Raw genomic sequence first — 20,616 nt, forward strand, 5'->3', positions numbered from 1 at the left:
TCAGATCCATAAATACTGCAGGGGCGTTGGTTAAACCAAACAGCATTACCAAAAATTTATAATGGCCATAGCGTGTTCAGTACGCTGTCTTAGGCACATCGTCCTCTTTGACTCTTAATTGATGGTACCCTGATCTGAGGTTGATCTTAGAATAAACACTTGACCCTTGCAATTGATCAAATAGATCATCTATCCTTGGTAACGGGTAACGATTCTTGACTGTAAGCTTATTCAGCTCTCGATAGTCAATGCACATTCTGAAAGATCCGTCCTTCTTCTTGACAAACAAGATTGGAGCACCCTACGGAGAAACACTAGGTCGAATAAATCCTTTATCTAACAATTCTTGGAGTTGATTTGATAGTTCCTGTAATTCTGAAGGAGCTAATCGATAAGGAAATTTGGCAACTGGTGCAGCTCCGGGAACTAAATCAATCTGGAATTCAACTTGTCTATGCAGAGGTAGTCTTGGCGAATCTTCTGGAAATACTTGAGGAAACTCACGAACAACTGGAACATCCTCTAATCCAACTTCTTTGGTTTTGAGTTCTTTCATATGTGTGAGAATGGAAGGATATCCCTTCTTTAGATACCTTCGAGCTCTCATACAGGAAATAATATTAAGGTTTACCTTACTTTTATCTCCTTGGATGACTAAGTTCTCACCATTCTCAAGAGGTATACAGATAGACTTTTCCGCACAATTAATATCCGCATGGTTCTTAGATAACCAGTCCATACCAATAACAACATCGAAAATTCCTAACTCAACGGGCATTAAATCAACTTCGAACAGATTGTTTGAAAAATTTAAGGCACAACCTCGCATAATCTTATCTACTTTTATCAACTTACCGTTTGCTAATTCTACAGCATATCTAGTGTCTAAGGCAGTTAAAGGCCTATTTATCTCAACACTAAAATCTTTAGCTATAAAACTCTTATCAGCGCCGGTATCGAATAAAATAGATGCTAAATGATTATCTAGGAGGAACTTACCCGTGACTAATTCTGGGTCCTCACGAGCTTCCTTCGTGGTAATCTGAAAAGCTCGGCCCTTAGCTGTTTCACCCTTCTTAGCCTTAGGACATTCTTTCTTAAAATGCCCTGCTTGACCACATCAAAAGCAAACATTCTGATTGTTCTTATAGTTCTTATCACTTCTTGATAAACGAACTTTAGAATCCTTTGAAAGATGCCCTTGCTTCTTGCATCGCTCACAAACTACAGTACACACATCAAAATGATGTTTCGTGCATCTGCTGCAATAGGGTTTCTTTCCTGCATACTTGCTATTCGAACTCTCCACCTTAGCAATTCCTTGCTTCTTAGAGTTACCTTCTTGGTTTCCATCCCACTTACGCTTTTCAGTCGTAACCTTCACATTAGTCTTAGCATTAATTGATTGACGTTGCACTACTTGCGCCATCAAATCATGTGCCATACGAATAGCACTCTGGATCATTTCTGGTTTTGATGACAGAACATTACCTTGAATGTCTTCTGACAAACCCCAAATATATCTCTCAACTCTCTTATATTCGGGAGTAACCATGGTTGGGCACATTAAATCTAACTTAAGAAATCGATTAGTATATCCTGAGATATCAGTTCCTTGTAACTTTAAGTTCCACAACTCAGTTTCTAGCCTCTGAATCTCATTCCTTCGGCAATACTCATCGATCATCTGCTTCTTGAATTCTTCCCATGGCGTATTATATGCAACATCAATACCCACAGACTTGGCAAAAGAATTCCACCAGGTTAAGGCTCCATCCAAAAGAGTACATGATGCGAACTTCACTCGATCATTTTCTGCACACTCACTGATTTGGAATACTGATTCTAGTTTTTCAAGCCATCTCATTAACCCTACGGGTCCTTCCGTTCCTAAAAAACTCTGGGGCTCGCAACCCATAAATGCCTTGTAATTGCATCGCTGCTGAACGTTTGCCACTTCGGGTCTCCTTTCGTTCGCGGAATTTGCTGCACGTCCTACTTCAGCATTAGCAACTGCTTCGGCTACTCTTTGAGTTATTATTTCCTCAATCTGAGCTGCACTCATTGTGACGACCCGAAAATTTCCGACCAAATTTAAACTTTAATCTTTATATTATTCCGACACGATAAGTAAAGTTTGTTAAGTTAAATCTCAAGAATTTTAAACTGTGTTCATACATTCATTATAACCTCGACCAAATTCTGACGATTCACGAATCGTTATATATAAATAGATATGTATATGTATATATATATATATATATTATAACTTGAGAATATTAATAAAGTATTAAACGTATAATACTTTACACAAACGTATTTGTTTCAATATGATTTTTGACGAAATTAAAAAAAAATATATTAAATGATTGAATTATCAGAAACATTGAATTATGATTACAAGTCTCTGTTGAGAGGTCCACTATGATTTGAGAAAATCTATTCCTCTTAACGATATTCAGAATAATTTGTAAAGCTATTTATAAATAAAAACAAAAAGTGTCATTTACGAAAGTTACACAAAAGTTAGTGGAGAATTGGTTTCCATAATATTCTATTAATCTATTTTCAAACGTACAAAGACGTTTTCAGTTTAAAAAAAGAACTTTATTATTAAAACGTATATAACTTTTATAAATATCTAGAATCACTTTTGACAACTCATTACTTAACCAGTATAATAAATATAACGATATTTATATTTTATTTCATTAAATATATATAACGATTTAAATTAATATTATATATATTTATACGCGTATTATACATACACAGTTTTTATACTTTTACTATACTTTAACTTTACATTTACTTTACTTTTACTTTACTTTAACTTTAATAATTCACTTTAATAATTCATACTTTAATAATTCACTTTAATAATTCATACTTTAATAATTAACTTTAATAATTCATACTTTAATAATTCACTTTAATAATTCATACTTTAATAATTCACTATAATAATTCACTTTAATAATTCACTTTAATAATTCAAAAATCTATTATAAATAGAATTCAATAGGTTTCATTATTTCATAAAAACTTGAAAATATATTTCTCTAAACTCTCTCAATCGATATATATATATATATATATATATATATATATATATATATATATATATATATATATATATATATATATATATATATATATATATATATATATATATATATATATATATATATATATATATGCTCTGTATTATCTCAAGATATTATTAGTATACATAAAATATTACGACGGAGTGCTGTCCGAGTGATTTCAAAATAGTTTTTTTGAATGAGTCGAAGCTAAGGAAATTATGGGTTATAGCTATGGAGGTGATGGGTATGGTTCATGGGTATGCTCGTGAGGTCAATCTAGTGTTTATCATCTCCGTTGCGTCTACGTACTTTCCTGCAATATTGAATCTCAATATTGATACGCTCGTGAATCCGAGGCCAACCTTGCACTTGTTAAATGACGTTATATTATTTTTACTACGAAATACAGTATTGTGAGTTTCATTTGCTCCCTTTTATATATATTTTTGGGACTGAGAATACATGCGCTGTTTTTATAAATGTTTTACGAAATAGGCACAAGTACTAAAACTAATTCTACATGGGTTTAAACCAGAAATATACCCTTAGCTTGGTAACATTAAACTACTTGTCTATGTACGGTAGGCGTGAATCCTAAAGATAGATCTATTGGGCCTGACAAACCCCATCCTGACTATGGGATGCTTTAGTACTTCGAGGTTATTTTAAACACACCTGATCTGGTGTACTTCATAGGGTAAAACATGAACGTTAAGGCTTGTTACCGGGTGCCTACAACTTATAGAATACTTTTATACACTTGCAAGTGTACATATATTTATAAACGGAAATCTTGTGGTCTATTAATATATTGAAATGATTGTTATAATAAATCTATGAACTCACCAACCTTTTAGTTGACACTTTAAAGCATGTTTATTCTCAGGTATTAAAGAAATCTTCTGCTGTGCATTAGCTCATTTTAAGGATATTACTTGGAGTCATTCATGGCATATTTTGAAAGACGTTGCATTCGAGTCATTGAGTTCATCAAGATTATTATTAAGCCAATTATAGTTGGATGTATTATGAAATGGTGTGCATACCGTCAACTTTCGTTGTAAAGAAAGTTTGTCTTTTAAAAACGAATGCAATGTTTGTAAAATGTATCATATAGAGGTCAAATACCTCGCGATGTAATCAACCATTGTGAATCGTTTATAATGTATACGAACGGGTCCTTTCAGTTGGTATCAGAGCGGTGGTCTTAGCGAACCAGGTCTGCATTAGTGTGTCTAACTGATATTCATTAGGATGCATTAGTGAGTCTGGACTTTGACCGTGTCTGCATGTCAAAAGTTTTGTTCATCATTTTTGTCAGAAATTACCTACTTATCATTCTTAGTCTAAACACATCTTATTGCATTGATTGCATGAATAGTGTATAGACAAAATTCATATCTTAGGGTATCTGCTAATTCATATCTTAGCGTATCTGTTATTGTAAACTTTGCCTGACATATTCCGTAAATTCCTCCGTAATCTACGAAACCTTTTGCTCTATGTAATTAGAATACCACCCAATAGCCGGAAAATCATTTCATATCGAAAAATTCTTTATTCAATCGTTCGAAATGGAATTCATCATTAGTTCAAGTCCCTCGGATTCCGAAATGGAATCCCACTCAAGTTTCGAAAGCAGTGTGACCGGAATGAATCAACCAATTAGTCATCATCTATTCTGGATGAATTGGGGATGGGTTCGTAGCCTCCTTAATCATTGGAGACAAGAAGAAGGTGATCCCTTCCATTCACCACATTGCCCTCTTGGCAAAGAACCTGAAGCACTTACCGGCGAACCTATCTGAAACACCATTTTCTCTCTTATTTCTAGAGTATCTCGTTACGATTACATACTACACCAAATTCTAGATTTTATTTATCCGCTCGTCCGAACCGACAATCACCTCGGTGTAATAGAAGAAGTCAACGAGCTTCGCGCTCGCATAGTGGCTTTGGAGAATATGGTGCAAAGGTTACAAACACCAGCAGCATAAACAGTACCACCATCAGCAACACCAACAGTACCATCACCACCACCAACAACAACATCCACATCCCACACCGCAACATCACAATCTGTATCTCAAACATCAACGTCATACGCCCTGTAAATATCCAGGAATATCAACAACAACAAACGATGAAGTATTAATTCATAAACTTCATTGAAGAGATATCTCTGCGGCAGTTATGTAATCTCCAAAATCTTAGAGATTATTTAATTCTGACCGTAAATCGGATGAGTAAACGGAGATGGTAGAGTAGAAACTTTGATCGAAAATGGTGTACAATTTACAAGCTAGAATTGTTTTACCAACAGCATCAACAGGACCGTAGCATCATCAACACAGTCAGTGCCGTCAGTATCGTCAGAATCAACAGCACCTGTAACATCACAAACTCTGTCAGTTCAAGAATCATTGTGGACATCATTATGAATCAACAACAAATATATTGTATCAACGAGTTATGAAGTATTAACTCATTTCCAATCAAAAGATTTATATGTATATTTTATATGTATATATTTTTAAACCATAATAAATCTTCCCGTACTAAGCTATTATGTGTGAATCTTAACTACTCAGTTAATTCATATTACAAATATGCAATGATGTACGTCCATCGTCCGCAACTTAACCATCGTTAATTACAATCTCTGTCTCAATTCAATAAAAATCCAATTCATAATAAATCAAGTGTATTATTCGAATATATGTTTGATTTTACACTTTCATCATCGATGTACTTGAAACTTTTCAAATAACATCATTCGTACCTTGCGAAGTTCACAAGAATTTCACAAAAACCAACAAATAACAAAGTAATGATTCATAATTTCAATATTATTGAAGAAATACTTATGCAATTTATAAAGTTTTAGGGATTACTCAATTCTAGTTCCAACCATAAAAAATGAATTTAATTTAATATTAACTCATTAAATCTATATTACATCTAAAGAAAATATACACATATTTTCATAAAGACTGTAATAAACTTCTTTTGTACAAAATATTAATTGTGAATTTTTTTTAACCGGTAGGTAATACCCGAGAGATATATAAATTCACAATTAATATATTACATTTTTCGAAACTGATTCAGAAATCATCAACTATACTCCCTACTTTCACAACAATATCCATTCTTTCATATAAATCAAAACAATCATACTCATTCAAATTCAATTACATATTCTGATTTTGAAATCGCATAATTCAATTCGAAATATAACCAGTATCATCACTCTTAGATTCCTATATCTTTCAAAGCTATACTTTGACTTCAAAACTGTGTTAGAACATCATATGTATTAACGATTACAATATGTGCTCAAACCCTTCGAAATTCCTGAAGACACTTCAACTAAGGAACAATCGAGATGATGATCCAACCACATGTTACCCACAGTTATACACCTAAAAAACTCTCAAAACCCAAGTCATAGTTCGACACGTATCCGTATTAGACCCTTTGGCATTTACTAGCTAAAATAACTTTTCAATTCCGTTTCAAAATAGACAGTTTTGTCACAGCTCCAGCAAGTCAACTTCGACTTCTCAATCAAAACAGTCTTATTATAACCTCGATAGATACGTTGCCCTTTCGTCAACGTTACCGAGGAATCGTTTATATTCACCACATTAGCAATAAACTTACCAACAACTTCACTGATCTTTGACTTTCCAAAAAAAAAAAAATCATTATAATTATCGAAACTCTATCATATACTCATTCATACCTTATAACAAGAATTGCCATACCAATTATTGAGAATCAGCAATCAGTATTTTGAAACCTCGCAGCATGTCTACATCAACAATTACATATACACACAACGTCTACCTCCAAGACTTACATTCTTTGAATGAGAAATTTCTAAAAACACCCTAAACCACGAACCAGTTCTCGAAATTTTAAAAAATGCTGATGAAGCAGCAAAAACTGTAAACGACCTTAACAGTAAAAAGTTGGATGATAAAGGATAGTATATTGGCAAAGCTCAGAAAAAGAGAAGCTTTCGAACTGGAAAACGGATTGAGCAAAGTATGAAGGAGGCTGTGGACAAATCACAAAGGCTGAACCTGCCTTCAAAGAATCCAAATGATTCAGTACTTGCTGAAGTCATTAACGAATACCTTGCTCCTGACTCTAAACCCCTGCGGACAATATCCTTCATCATCCTCTGATATTAGACATTCTAAGATATCATCGTATCTTTCATTATAAATATCATCCATACTTCTGAAGATATTTTTATAATTATTCTTATCTGAAATCATTTACCTCTTCGCGCTATCTGTATTATATCATAAAAGAAACTATTTTATTTTCTAAATTCTGAAACATTCGAGTTTAAAATAGGAATATTCTTGAAGAAGTGTTGGGAGCTGAAGCATGAGTTAGTATAATATAATGACACTTGATCAACGTGATTATATTACAGTAATTCATGCTGAGTTTCTAAATGGAACATGATAATTCACAGATCATAACGTCATCATGTGCTATGTTACACGACTCTTGTATTCTCTTTGATATCTAAATATCAAGAAAATATTTCTTGATGATTCGGCCTTTTCCGAGGTATTCTGGTAATTTGACAAGTCAAGATCGTGCCATTACAATTTCCTTCCTAGAACATTAACAATGTTCATTCCGAAATTTATATATGCGAATTCTGGACCATTACAAGCGGTGCTTAATCGCAAGAAGAAGAAACGAAAGGACAAAGCTCCGAACTAGAATTGGGAGTATAAATCATAGCAAATAGAAGAGAGCATTAACTGTGGATGACAATGATAATAGAAGAAGCAAGGACTTTGAAATATAAGGGAAGATATAAAACCCAACAACAACCCAGAAATCACAAACCGTATATATCAATGCATATAGCAATATAAAGACACGGGAGAACTAAAAACACTATAAAACCAAGAGGATAGTAGACGTAAATAGATTCTTCCGGAGGTAAATGAAAAAGAAGAGCGACAGATATGAAAGTGAGGAGTATATCAAGAATCAGCACTGGATGAAGCATATTAACAAATACTTTAAAATATGAGTTGAGAAGGTGTGAGTTGTAAGAAAACAAATGAGGTAGATTTATAGTGAAATATACGACAGAGAAATCAAAATGGATTATCGCATTAATTCGAAGAGGATCATAATTTCCTTAATCGCCGAATAATCAAATCCAATATAGATTACAAAGATTTTCTTTTCAGAGATCAATCGTGATGACATCAAAAGATACGACGAATCACTATTATCTTATTTCATTCATTTACGATAACTTCACTCACACGCTTTGAGTAAGCGAATTATTTTATCCATTCTTCTTGAACATGATAAAACTCTATAATCGTTATAATAACATTCTCATTGTTAGTCATGATGACCTCTATCAAATTTCGGGGACGAAATTTCTTTAACGGGTACGTACTGTGACGACCCGAAAATTTCTGACCAAATTTAAACTTTAATCTTTATATTATTCCGACACGATAATCAAAGTTTGTTAAGTTAAATCTCAAGAATTTTAAACTGTGTTCATACATTCATTATAACCTCGACCAAATTCTGACGATTCACGAACCGTTATATATAAATAGATATGTATATGTATATGTATATATATTATAACTTGAGAATATTAATAAAGTATTAAACGTATAATAGTTTACACAAACGTATTTGTTTCAATATGATTTTCGACGAAATTAAAAAAAATATATTAAATGATTGAATTATCAGAAACATTGAATTATGATTACATGTCTCTGTTGAGAGGTCCACTATGATTTGAGAAAATCTATTCCTCTTAACGATATTCAGAATAATTTGTAAAGCTATTTATAAATAAAAATAAAAAGTGTCATTTACAAAAGTTAGACAAAAGTAAGTGGAGAATTAGTTTCCATAATATTCTATTAATCTATTTTCAAACGTACAAAGACGTTTTCAGTTTAAAAAAAGAACTTTATTATTAAAACGTATATAACTTTTATAAATATCTAGAATCACTTTTGACAACTCATTACTTAACCAGTATAATAAATATAACGATATTTATATTTTATTTCATTAAATATATATAACGATTTAAATTAATATTATATATATTTATACGCGTATTATACATACACAGTTTTTATACTTTTACTATATTTTAACTTTACCTTTACTTTAATTTTACTTTACTTTAACTTTAATAATTCACTTTAATAATTCATACTTTAATAATTCACTTTAATAATTCATACTTTAATAATTCACTTTAATAATTCATACTTTAATAATTCACTATAATAATTCATACTTTAATAATTCACTTTAATAATTCATACTTTAATAATTCACTTTAATAATTCAAAAATCTATTATAAATAGAATTCAATAGGTTTCATTATTTCATAAAAACTTGAAAATATATTTCTCTAAACTCTCTCAATCGATTTATATATATATATATATATATATATATATATATATATATATATATATATATATATATATATATATATATATATATATATATATATATATGCTCTGTATTATTTCAAGATATTATTAGTAGACATAAAATATTACGACGGAGTGCTGTCCGAGTGATTTCAAAATAGTTTTTTTGAATGAGTCGAAGCTAAGGAAATTATGGGTTATAGCTATGGAGGTGATGGGTATGGTTCATGGGTATGCTCGTGAGGTCAATCTAGTGTTTATCATCTCCATTGCGTCTACGTACTTTCCTGCAATATTGAATCTCAATATTGATACGTTCGTGAATCCGAGGCCAACCTTGCACTTGTTAAATGACGTAATATGTATTTTTACTACGAAATACAGTATTGTGAGTTTCATTTGCTCCCTTTTATATATATTTTTGGGACTGAGAATACATGCGCTGTTTTATAAATGTTTTACGAAATAGGCACAAGTACTAAAACTAATTCTACGTGGGTTTAAACCAGAAATATACCCTTAGCTTGGTAACATTAAACTACTTGTCTATGTACGGTAGGCGCGAATCCTAAAGATAGATCTATTGGGCCTGACAAACCCCATCCTGACTATGGGATGCTTTAGTACTTCGAGGTTATTTTAAACACACCTGATCTGGTGTACTTCAGAGGGTAAAACATGAACGTTAAGGCTTGTTACCGGGTGCCTACAACTTATAGAATACTTTTATACACTTGCAAGTGTACATATATTTATAAACGGAAATCTTGTGGTCTATTAATATATTGAAATGATTGTTATAATAAACCTATGAACTCACCAACCTTTTGGTTGACACTTTAAAGCATGTTTATTCTCAGGTATTAAAGAAATCTTCCGTTGTGCATTAGCTCATTTTAAGGATATTACTTGGAGTCATTCATGGCATATTTTGAAAGATGTTGCATTCAAGTCATTGAGTTCATCAAGATTATTATTAAGCCAATTATAGTTGGATGTATTATGAAATGGTGTGCATGCCGTCAACTTTCGTTGTAAAGAAAGTTTGTCTTTTAAAAACGAATGCAATGTTTGTAAAATGTATCATATATAGGTCAAATACCTCGCGATGTAATCAACTATTGTGAATCGTTTATAATGTATATGAACGGGTCCTTTCACTCATTCCCGTGTTTGGATCTCTTCTTAGAGGCATTTTCTAACTACAGACAATTCAAATATTCGAGATATTATAAGTAACATATATATAATTGTTTATAATATGAAATTGAACTCAAGTGATCATAATATAAAAGTTATCGATTAAGATACTCTTTTAATATTACAAAATTTGGGTATCTAACCTACCCGTTGGTTCCTTTCATACATATAAACAACTAATAGATAATTACTTAGCCTATAATATCCGAAATAAGAACATCTTAGGAGTGTAAACTAGAAAATCAACACTCCTAATCCCTAACGGTAGAACTACTGAGGAACAATGGCATTAACCACCGAAACCACTTCATTCATACGAGTTCCTAAACTAGCTACATGCTCCGCAAGGTCACGATTCCTTGCCGATAAATCATCGATCTGCTACTGCTGTAGCTCAATGGTCTTCTGTAGACCAATATGTAGTCTCTCAAGATGATTAAATTGATGATCATTCCATTCTTGATTCTCCCTCATATACAGATAATCAACAGTACCCTGAATTCGCTCAATATGCCTCTCATACCTAAAGATTCTAGGAAACAAGGTATAAATCGTATTCAGTTGTGATTGACCCATTAATCCATCTCTACCATTAATAGTCGGGGGCACATTATGTTCTTAATAAGGGGTTCCTTCTTGATGGTTCCATCTACCTAAAATTTCCCTAACCCAGATCCATCGTCGCCAGAATGGTTGATACATCTCAAACTCGTTCCTATTAGAATTATCGTCTGAATCATCACTAACAATGATAGGTGCAGTCACAGTGTTGGATCCCACATAACTATACGAAGCCATCTTAACATTCACAACACATAAAAGTTAGCCTATAGAATTTTCGACGAGTAAAAAGTAATAATATATGACTCGAAAAATAGTAAAAAGAAATCCATGGTATGAAAGTAGGTTATGAATATTGTGGTGGCTTACATTTAGAAAAAGATTGTGATGCAGGTTTAATAATGGCTCAAAAAGAAGAAGTGGCTTTCATAAGCTAAAGGAATAATAACCAATATCAAGGAAGAGCCCAATTTAACCGAAACTTCAATAACCCTTACAACCCTCAAGGTCAAAATTCCAATTTCCAACAAGGGTGAAGTAGTGGGTTCCAACAACAAACTCCGAGTTTTTATCAAAAACCCCAACATGAAGAGAAAAAGTCAAATGTTGAGAATATGTTGGAGAAGTTAGTTGCATCGTAAAACTCAACTTGTCACCAATATAAGCCAAACAAATGAGAAGAATGATCAATAATTTAGAAACCAACAATCTTCCATTCAAGTATTGGAATAACAAATAAGTAATCTTGCTAAATTGTTAAGCGAAAGAAAACCGGGGGAATTGTGTCACGACCCCCGTCTCGATTTCCCAAGACATGGTGTGAACTTCAACATAGTGTCCCACGTCATAGTCAATGTAGCAGCGGAAACATAAATATTATTACACGGTCTCTGTTTTTAGTTTTGGTACATCGTGGTTACAAAATACAAGTACAAACATAGTACAAATACAAATACATCATAATCTAGTCCATCAATACTAGATTTAACAAAATACATTTTTAAAACTTCCACGATGCCCGACCTGAAAGTGCGTCCAAAAGTTAAGTACCTGAGATAAATACTTAAAAATGTCAATATAAATATTGGTGAGTTCATAGGTTTAGTTACAATGCATGAGTTAAAGGGCATCAAGATTTCGTGTATAAAATAGTTAAAAAGTTATTCTAGTTCATGAGCTTTCTATATCGAACGTTAACGTAGAAGTACCCGAAAACAAGCGTCACTTAAGGTCTAAGTGCAAGTAGTTGAAGGTTATGCATACGATAGCCTAGTAGGCCTATCCTGATGTGAGGAGTCATCCTTAAATAGATCTATTCAAAATATTCGCGTTTACCAAACCGGTAATTAACGATATCAAAATCGGGATTTCTAAATTGAACTTTGTTACTCAACATAGAATACAGTTGTAAGTACTTAATTCCAATATGTAAAATAGTAAAAAAGTATTATCTCATCCCAAAAGTATAAAAGATTGATTAAAAATGGGACTACGTACTCACAAGTAAAGTGGTGCGGAACGTTCACGGTAAACGGTTAGATTGTGTTCAGTGTTCCGGGCTTGAGACCTAATGAAATGTTAATAGGTCAGAGGTCTTACTATTTAATATAGTACTTAATTAAAGTCTAAGATCAATCCCTTAAGTAATCTTACATGTCCAAATCGATTCTTGGTTTCAAAAGTCACTAGTTCATGGTTTTAGAAAAGACTATTTTCGACTAGTTTTATCATGACATAAGTGTAGGTGTTTCTAAAGATCTAGACATCCATTTTAAGTGAACTTAGTATCTCTGGAAAGCTATTTGAGTGTAGGTTCTAACCATGTAAGTGTTGCCTCTAAACTCAGAACATAATTTGGTCAAAAGTTCATTTCTTTACAAGTGTGCAAAACAGTTCAGTTTTACACTATACAATCATTTGTAAATTTAAAAATAGGAAAACTTATCTATTTGGCTCAAGAACTTTACAGAAGTGCTTGTTCCCAAAAGGAATAGTCTCATAGTCTTCATTAACCTTGTCTTTGGAGATAAGGTTTTAGACTAATTTCTGACTTCAACAAATTCTTATGTCAACTAGATAGGACCATATTTTGATGATTTCTTAATGGATTTAAGTGATTTTACTGTCCTTGGTTTCCTTATTAAGTGTACTAATTAGATCAGAAGACTTTGATTCGAAGTCTATTTTATATTTTAAGCTATGGATGAATCTTTGACCCTTGGTCAGATTGCCATGAATCTGAACCTGTTTCATAAAATAAAATTCTAAAATGACTTTCCCTTTGATTTAAATCATGAAACGTTTACTAGAAGTCTAAAACACATATATGAACATCATATAAATTCATGAGTTCCAAAGAGCAACCATAAGTTTGGTGTTTAGGTCATAGACTTCAAGTAAAAATTTAGACAGCTCAAAGACAAAATAGTTTACATAGTTTAATCACTTTGATTCTTACTCTAACTTCATTTTAAGAGATTGGACATATATAGATCTTAATTATTACTGATTTAGTATCAAAATCAAGGTTAGCTTTATAATCATCCTTGAGTGAATTAACACTCTAGATCTAGCTTTTACACCATGAAGTTTCTTGATTTTAACTAGAAATGATGAATAGATTAAGTTAACTAGTTATACCTTGATGTAATCTACTTCTAAAGCTTTAAGAAAATGATTAATAGATAGTTTAAGATCTGTAATTTAGAGTAATAAAGAGTAGAGAAAGAGTAGAGAAAGATCAAATGAGAGAATGGAGATAGAAGTGGGCTTATATAGAGATCATGGTGGTGAGGTGTATGAGACGTGGAACAAGGAGGGGAGGGGGAGGGTATGACTCATCTTATGCCATTAATGGAGATCATGATTGTGTTTTACAAGATATTTACTTAGTGGAGAAGCATTAGGGAAGATATTTTGATGATGGTGTATGATGATGATGATGGAAAACGTTGATGATGATGATGATGTAGTGTTCTAGTCAATTTTTGGTTTTGTAAGTGTACATGTACTTGTATAGGCTTTCTAATGTTTGATCCTAAGATATTTTACTTATATGTTTAGGGTTAGGAAGTAAGCTAAAGTTAGGTTCTAATCAAAATAGGTTAAGGTTGATAGAAATGGTTAAGTTCAAGGAATTCAAGACTAGTTGTGAAAGTGAAGGAGTGTAGAAATGTTTCTATCTTATGAACAAATGTTCAAATGAAAATGTTTCAAGCCTTTAATCTAAATACTTGGTTAAATAAATTCATCTATTGAGTTAATATAAATATAAGGTACAAGTCTAGGGTTTATGAAAATGAGCTAAGGTTCATAGTAGTAAACTAGGGTTCATGATAATAAGTTAGGGTTTATGACTTTATGCAAAATGTGAAGCAATACCCTATCAAGTAAGACTTAAAATGCACCCTTAGGGCTATACAAACCCTAAAATAAACCAAGACATAGATTAATAAATTTACTCGTCATGTCGGAAAAGGTAACTTAAAGAAGTCGAACTAGACAACTTAGGTTGAAAAATTAGAGTTATGACAAATTGCCAAGCAACACGCAATCCCCGAAACGAGCAAGCAAAGGCTATCACCACTCGAAGTGGTGTAACCTATGATCCACCAAAGATGCAAGAAGTTTCTGAATTTCATGTTCCATTAACGAAAGAGAGCAAAAAAAGTAGTGTGAATAAACCAACAGAGAAGAAGCCGAAAAATGTGGTTGAAGGTGTTGACAATGAGCACATGGAAAGTCAAGAAGACACGGTGCGAGTCAAACCGTTTGTTAAAGCGTATCAACCACCGCTCCCATTCCCAAGAAAACAAAGTTTGGAGAAGCTCGAGGAAGAGAAGTCAAGATTCATGGAGCTCATCACGAAAGTTAATGTAAATTTACCTTTTATTGATGTTATTGCAGGTATGCCTAAATATGCTTGATTCTTGAAGGACATACTCACCAACTGAAAGAATATGGAAAGCGTTTCATCGATCACTTCAAATGCTAAATGTTCAGCGCTGGTGTCCAACACACTTCCCGAAAAGCTTCAAGATCCGAGCTATTTTACTATTCCTTGTCTAATGGGTGACCTTGATTGTATGAGGGCATTAGCTGATTTGGGGGCTAGTATCAATTTAATACCCTATTCGATTTACCTTAAATTAGCCCCTGGAGAACTTAAGACCACACGGATGCCTATTCAACTAGCTGATCGCTCTATAAAATTCCCCGAGGAATAATAGAGAATAAGTTGGTTAAGACCGGGAATTTGATTTTTCCAGCAGACTTTGTGGTTCTAGACATGGAAGTTGATGATAGAATACCAATTATTTTGGGTCGACCATTTTTAAATACTGCTAGATGTGTCATTGATGTTTATGATCAGCAGTTGACCCTTAGAATTGGTGAAGCTAGTGCGACTTTTGCAATTGACAAGTCATTGAAATGTCCTGAATCTTCAGATGATACTTGTTATTTTATGCAAAGCATAGATTCGCATTATGAGTTCTTGCAGGAATTTCCCGAATCGGATGAAACATGTGTATACGATTTGGCAAGTGGAGATGAAGAATTCTCTGTTGAAGAAATGGATGTGATGGCCACTTTGACGGCAAATGGGTATGAACCAACTGAGGAAGAGATAGAACAACTGAACAAGGATAGCGATTACCGGAGTAAGCCCTCAATTGAGGAACCTCCAAATTTGGAGCTTAAGCCGCTCCCTAATCATCTTGAGTACGCTTTCCTTTAGGAGGATTCGAAGCTTCCGGTAATTATTTCCTCACTTCTTGCTAATCATGAAAAAGAACGGCTTATTTCATTATTGCAGGCCCACAAATCGGCCATTGCATGGAAAATTCATGATATAAAAGGAATTAGTCCTTCTTATTGCACTCACAAGATCTTAATGGAAGAAAATTCCAAACCGGTGGTGCAACGTCAAAGGAGGCTAAATCCTCATATGCAAGATGTTGTCAAGAAGGAGATCATTAAATTGCTAGATGCAGGTCTAATCTACCCAATCTCAGACAGTCTGTGGATAAGCCCGGTCCATTGTGTTCCTAAAAAGGATGGTATAACTGTTACCACCAATGATAAAGACGAGCTTATCACAACACGAACTGTCACGGGGTGGCAAGTTTGTATTGATTATCGTAAGTTAAACGATTCCACTAGAAAAGACCATTTTCCGCTACCATTCATTGATCAAATGTTAGAGAGACTAGCGGGAAATAGCTTTTATTGTTTCCTAGAGGGTTTTTCGGGGTACTTTCAAATTCCCATATCCCTCGAAGACCAAGAAAAGACTACCTTCACGTGTCCCTATGGCACCTTTTCATACCACCGAATGCCCTTTGGTCTATGTAATGCTCCCGCAACATTCCAAAGATGCATGATGGCCATTTTCCATGATATGATTGAAGATTGCATGGAAGTGTTCATGGATGACTTTTCAGTTTTCGGTGACACTTTCGATTCATGCCTTCTAAATTTAGAGAAAATGCTAATTAGGTGTGAGAAATCAAACTTAGTGCTAAATTGGGAGAAATGTCACTTTATGGTTAAAGAAGGCATTGTCTTGGGGCACAAAATCTCAAGTGTTGGTATTCAGGTGGATCCAGCAAAGGTTGACGTCATTGCCAACCTTCTACCTCCTTCAAATGTGAAGGGTGTGAGAAGTTTTCTTGGGCATGCCGGTTTTTATCGGCGATTTATTGAAGATTTTTCAAAAATTGCAACGCCATTGAATAAACTTCTCGAAAAAGATGCACCCTTTGTTTTCACGAATGAATAGGCTAAGGCATTCAACATTTTAAAACAAAAACTTGTTAACACACCAATAATTATAGCTCCAAATTGGTCACTACCATTCGAGTTAATGTGCGATGCGTCAGGTTTTGCAGTTGGTTCATTTTTGGGCCAACGGGTTGAAAAACATTTTCAACCCATTTACTATGCAAGCAAGACTTTACAAGGAGCCCAATTAAACTACACAACAACAGAAAAGGAGCTCCTTGCTATCGTCTTTTCTTTTGACAAATTCCGATCTTATCTTGTCCTATCAAAGACAATTGTCTTCACAGATCATTCGGCATTGAAATACCTTTTCTCAAAGACGGATGCCAAACCTCGATTATTAAGATGGGTCTTGCTTTTGCAAGAATTTGACATCGAGATTCGGGACAAGAAGGGCACAGAAAATCTCGCGGCCGACCATCTTTTTAGATTAGAAAATCCAAATCTTGAAGTACTCCATGAATCAAGTATTAAAGATGATTTTCCCGGTGAATACCTCATGCGAGTAGAGAAAATGGAAGACCCGTGGTATGTAGATTTCGCCAATTATATTGTTAGAGGGTACTTAGAAATCGGTTGGTCATATCAGAAAAGAAAGAAATTCTTTAGTGACCTAAAATACTACTTCTGGGAAGGCCATTATCTTTTTAGGCGTTGCGCGGATGGTGTAATTCAGAGGTACGTTTCGGGAAAGAATGCACTCAAATTCTTCTTGATTGTCACCTTGGTCCAACGGGTGGGCACTTTGGTCCCCAAATCATAGGAAGGAAAGTTTACGAGGCCAGTTTTTATTGGCCTACAATATTCAAAGATGCCCACGCCATTTGTAAGGCTTGTGACGCATGCCAACGGGCCAGTCAAATCACTAAACGGGATGAAATGCCTCAACAAAGCATCCAAGTATGCGAGGTGTTCGATGTTTGGGGAATTGACTTTATGGGGACCTTTCCAAAGTCTCATTCTTATCTCTACATACTCGTAGCCATAGATTATGTTTCAAAATGGGCAGAGGCAAAACCTCTCCCCACAAATGATGGTCGAGTTGTAGTAAACTTTTTAATGGAACTTTTCTCAAGGTTTGGCACGCCTAAAGCCCTTATCAGTGACCGGGGCACCCACTTTTGCAATAAGAAATTAGAAAAGGTGTTGAAAAGATATGGAGTGATCCATAAAATTTCAACATCTTATCATCCCCAAACAAGTGGGCAGGTGGAGAATACCAATCGGTCTTTAAAACGCATACTTGAAAAGACCGTTGGTGCAAATCCAAAAGAGTGGTCTGTTAAGTTAAACGATGCATTGTGGGCCTTTCGTAAGGCCTACAAAACACCTATTGGAACCACTCCTTTCCGTATGGTATACGGAAAAGAATGCCATCTCCCATTGGAGATTGAACACAAAGCGCATTGGGCGCTAAGGGCATGTAATTTGGATTACAAGGAGGCGGGTCGGTTACGTTTGACCCAGTTGAATGAATTAGACGAGTTGAGGCTTGAAGCCTACGATAACTCTCTAAATTATAAAGAAAAGACCAAACAATGGCACGACATACGATTGAAAAGTCCAAAAGAATTCATGGAAGGAGATCGTGTCCTTGTTTATAATGCCCGTTTCAAATTGTCACCATGAAAACTTAAGTCCCGATGGTCAGGACCATTTGTTGTTAGAAGAGTGTACCCTTATGGTACAATTGAAGTGGTGAACTGGAAGGGTGACATTTTTAAGGTGAATGGCCACCTGGTCAAGCACTATGTTGATGGTCCCCTGAAATTCGAAGATGAGGTTAGCCTCAACTTCGAAAACAAAGCTTAATATCAAAATGGGGACGAGTTGGGTGAACGACTCGTTAAAAAAGGTTCACGAGTGTAAATACTTTGAATTGTGTGTTTATTACTTGTACATTTTTTTATTTTGTGCAAAATGATATACGATGGATTTTTAAACTTGCGAGTGTCGAAAATTTGATCAGCTGTTTACAGCTCATTTGGACGCCGTCCAAAACCACTGGACGCTGTCCTCTTCTTCACAACTGGATGCCGTCCGAAAATTGGGACGCCGTCCAGTCCTTCGTATCTGGACGCCGTCCAGACGGCCTGACTCAGAAAAAAAAATAACGCGTTTTATACCCTATCTAACCCAATTTTCAACCACAAAACGCACTTCTCTCTATTTTTCTCTATCACAAACGAACCAACTCTCAAAAACCCTAATTTCTTCTTTCTAATTTCGGATTTCTTCCTTCAAATTCAAGCTTGGACCATGTCATCTAGTGTATTGCTACTCCCTTTTCATGCTTTTCTTACTTGATTACTTGATTTGTATGTTTATATGTATGATTTGGTGAAAGATAAGTGTGGGGTGTTTGAATTGCATGATTATTGCTTAGATTAACATGCGTTAGTTGTTTAATTACCCATTATGTCTTGATTTTGCAATAATTATATGTTTAATGGGTATGGTCATGAACTTAGGGTTTGTAGTGATTAAATCCGAAATTAGGGTTGTTACTTTCGGATATTGTGTTTGTTTGTGATGTTTATAAAGGTTGTGAATGGTTAATATGTTGTTGGTGTTAATAGTGTCAAAATGGTCGGGTCATGAATTGAATTCTCTTAAAATTCAAGCATAAATTGATTTGTGATGTTCTTTTTAAGGATGTATGCTTAAATTTCACTTATGTAGGCCTTTTTGAAGTGGATTGATTATATTGTATGATTAAAACATAAATGAATGGTCATATTGAGCTATATTGTTATACTTGAGTTATGAAAATTGTTTGAATCATTAGAATGCAAGATATACATATTATGACCTATGAATGCAACATGTTTAAATCCTAAGTTGATGGTTAATTTGGAATGAATAAATCCCCTTGCTACTCGGTTATGTTTTTAGCTAACACTAAAACAACGATTTCTATGTTCTTTTTGTTTGGTGTTATTGTGTTTTGCAGGGACAATCTAGCCGAGGTGGACAACCAAAAAGAGGCAGAACAACAAGAAACTATCCACCACCACCACAACAACATTATACATCATCTTCCGAAGAAGAAGAGGAGGATCTAAATGATCCTCAAGTTTGGTTGAGACAAATTCGAAACGACGACGATTACCTAGAGACCTTTAATAGGATAAACAGTAGGCCAATTAATGCCACATGGTATTTTGTTTGGGCCCCATTGGATAAGGTGGGTATGCACCTCCATGTTTCCCGTCTGTTAGCCATTCCCTACGATAGGATCATTTCCTACGCATGGGAGCACGTTTTTAGCATCCGCGAACAAATTTATCCGGTGTTATTAAAGAAATTTTACTCAACTTTACGGTTTAATAATGTTCGTGATAATTTGTCGAATGATTTTCTTCGGTTTCGATTATGGGGTGAAGATAGAGGTATAAGCAGATTTGAGTTATGTAGAGTGTTGGGCATTTTCGAGGAGCTTACCGACAGCCAATTGGAAACTTACTTGAGAGGTTCCGATTACCATGGTAGAGTTACCTTTAATGAGCTA

The 20,616-nt window shown here is 34.2% G+C and overlaps 1 protein-coding gene across 1 annotated transcript; it reads right to left on the bottom strand.

Moving 5' to 3' along the window:
- Nucleotides 1-301: 301 nt before the first annotated feature.
- On the bottom strand, nucleotides 302-2,065 carry LOC139859488 (uncharacterized). Its single transcript, XM_071848274.1, has 2 exons — nucleotides 1,162-2,065; nucleotides 302-1,107 (listed from the first exon to the last, which is right to left on the bottom strand). Exons 1-2 carry the CDS (start codon nucleotides 2,063-2,065, stop codon nucleotides 302-304), a joined length of 1,710 nt encoding a protein of 569 aa, XP_071704375.1.
- Nucleotides 2,066-20,616: the final 18,551 nt, after the last annotated feature.

The sequence above is a fragment of the Rutidosis leptorrhynchoides genome, chromosome 7 (genome assembly GCF_046630445.1).
Source record: "Rutidosis leptorrhynchoides isolate AG116_Rl617_1_P2 chromosome 7, CSIRO_AGI_Rlap_v1, whole genome shotgun sequence".
In the NCBI taxonomy this organism is placed as follows: Eukaryota; Viridiplantae; Streptophyta; class Magnoliopsida; order Asterales; family Asteraceae; genus Rutidosis; species Rutidosis leptorrhynchoides.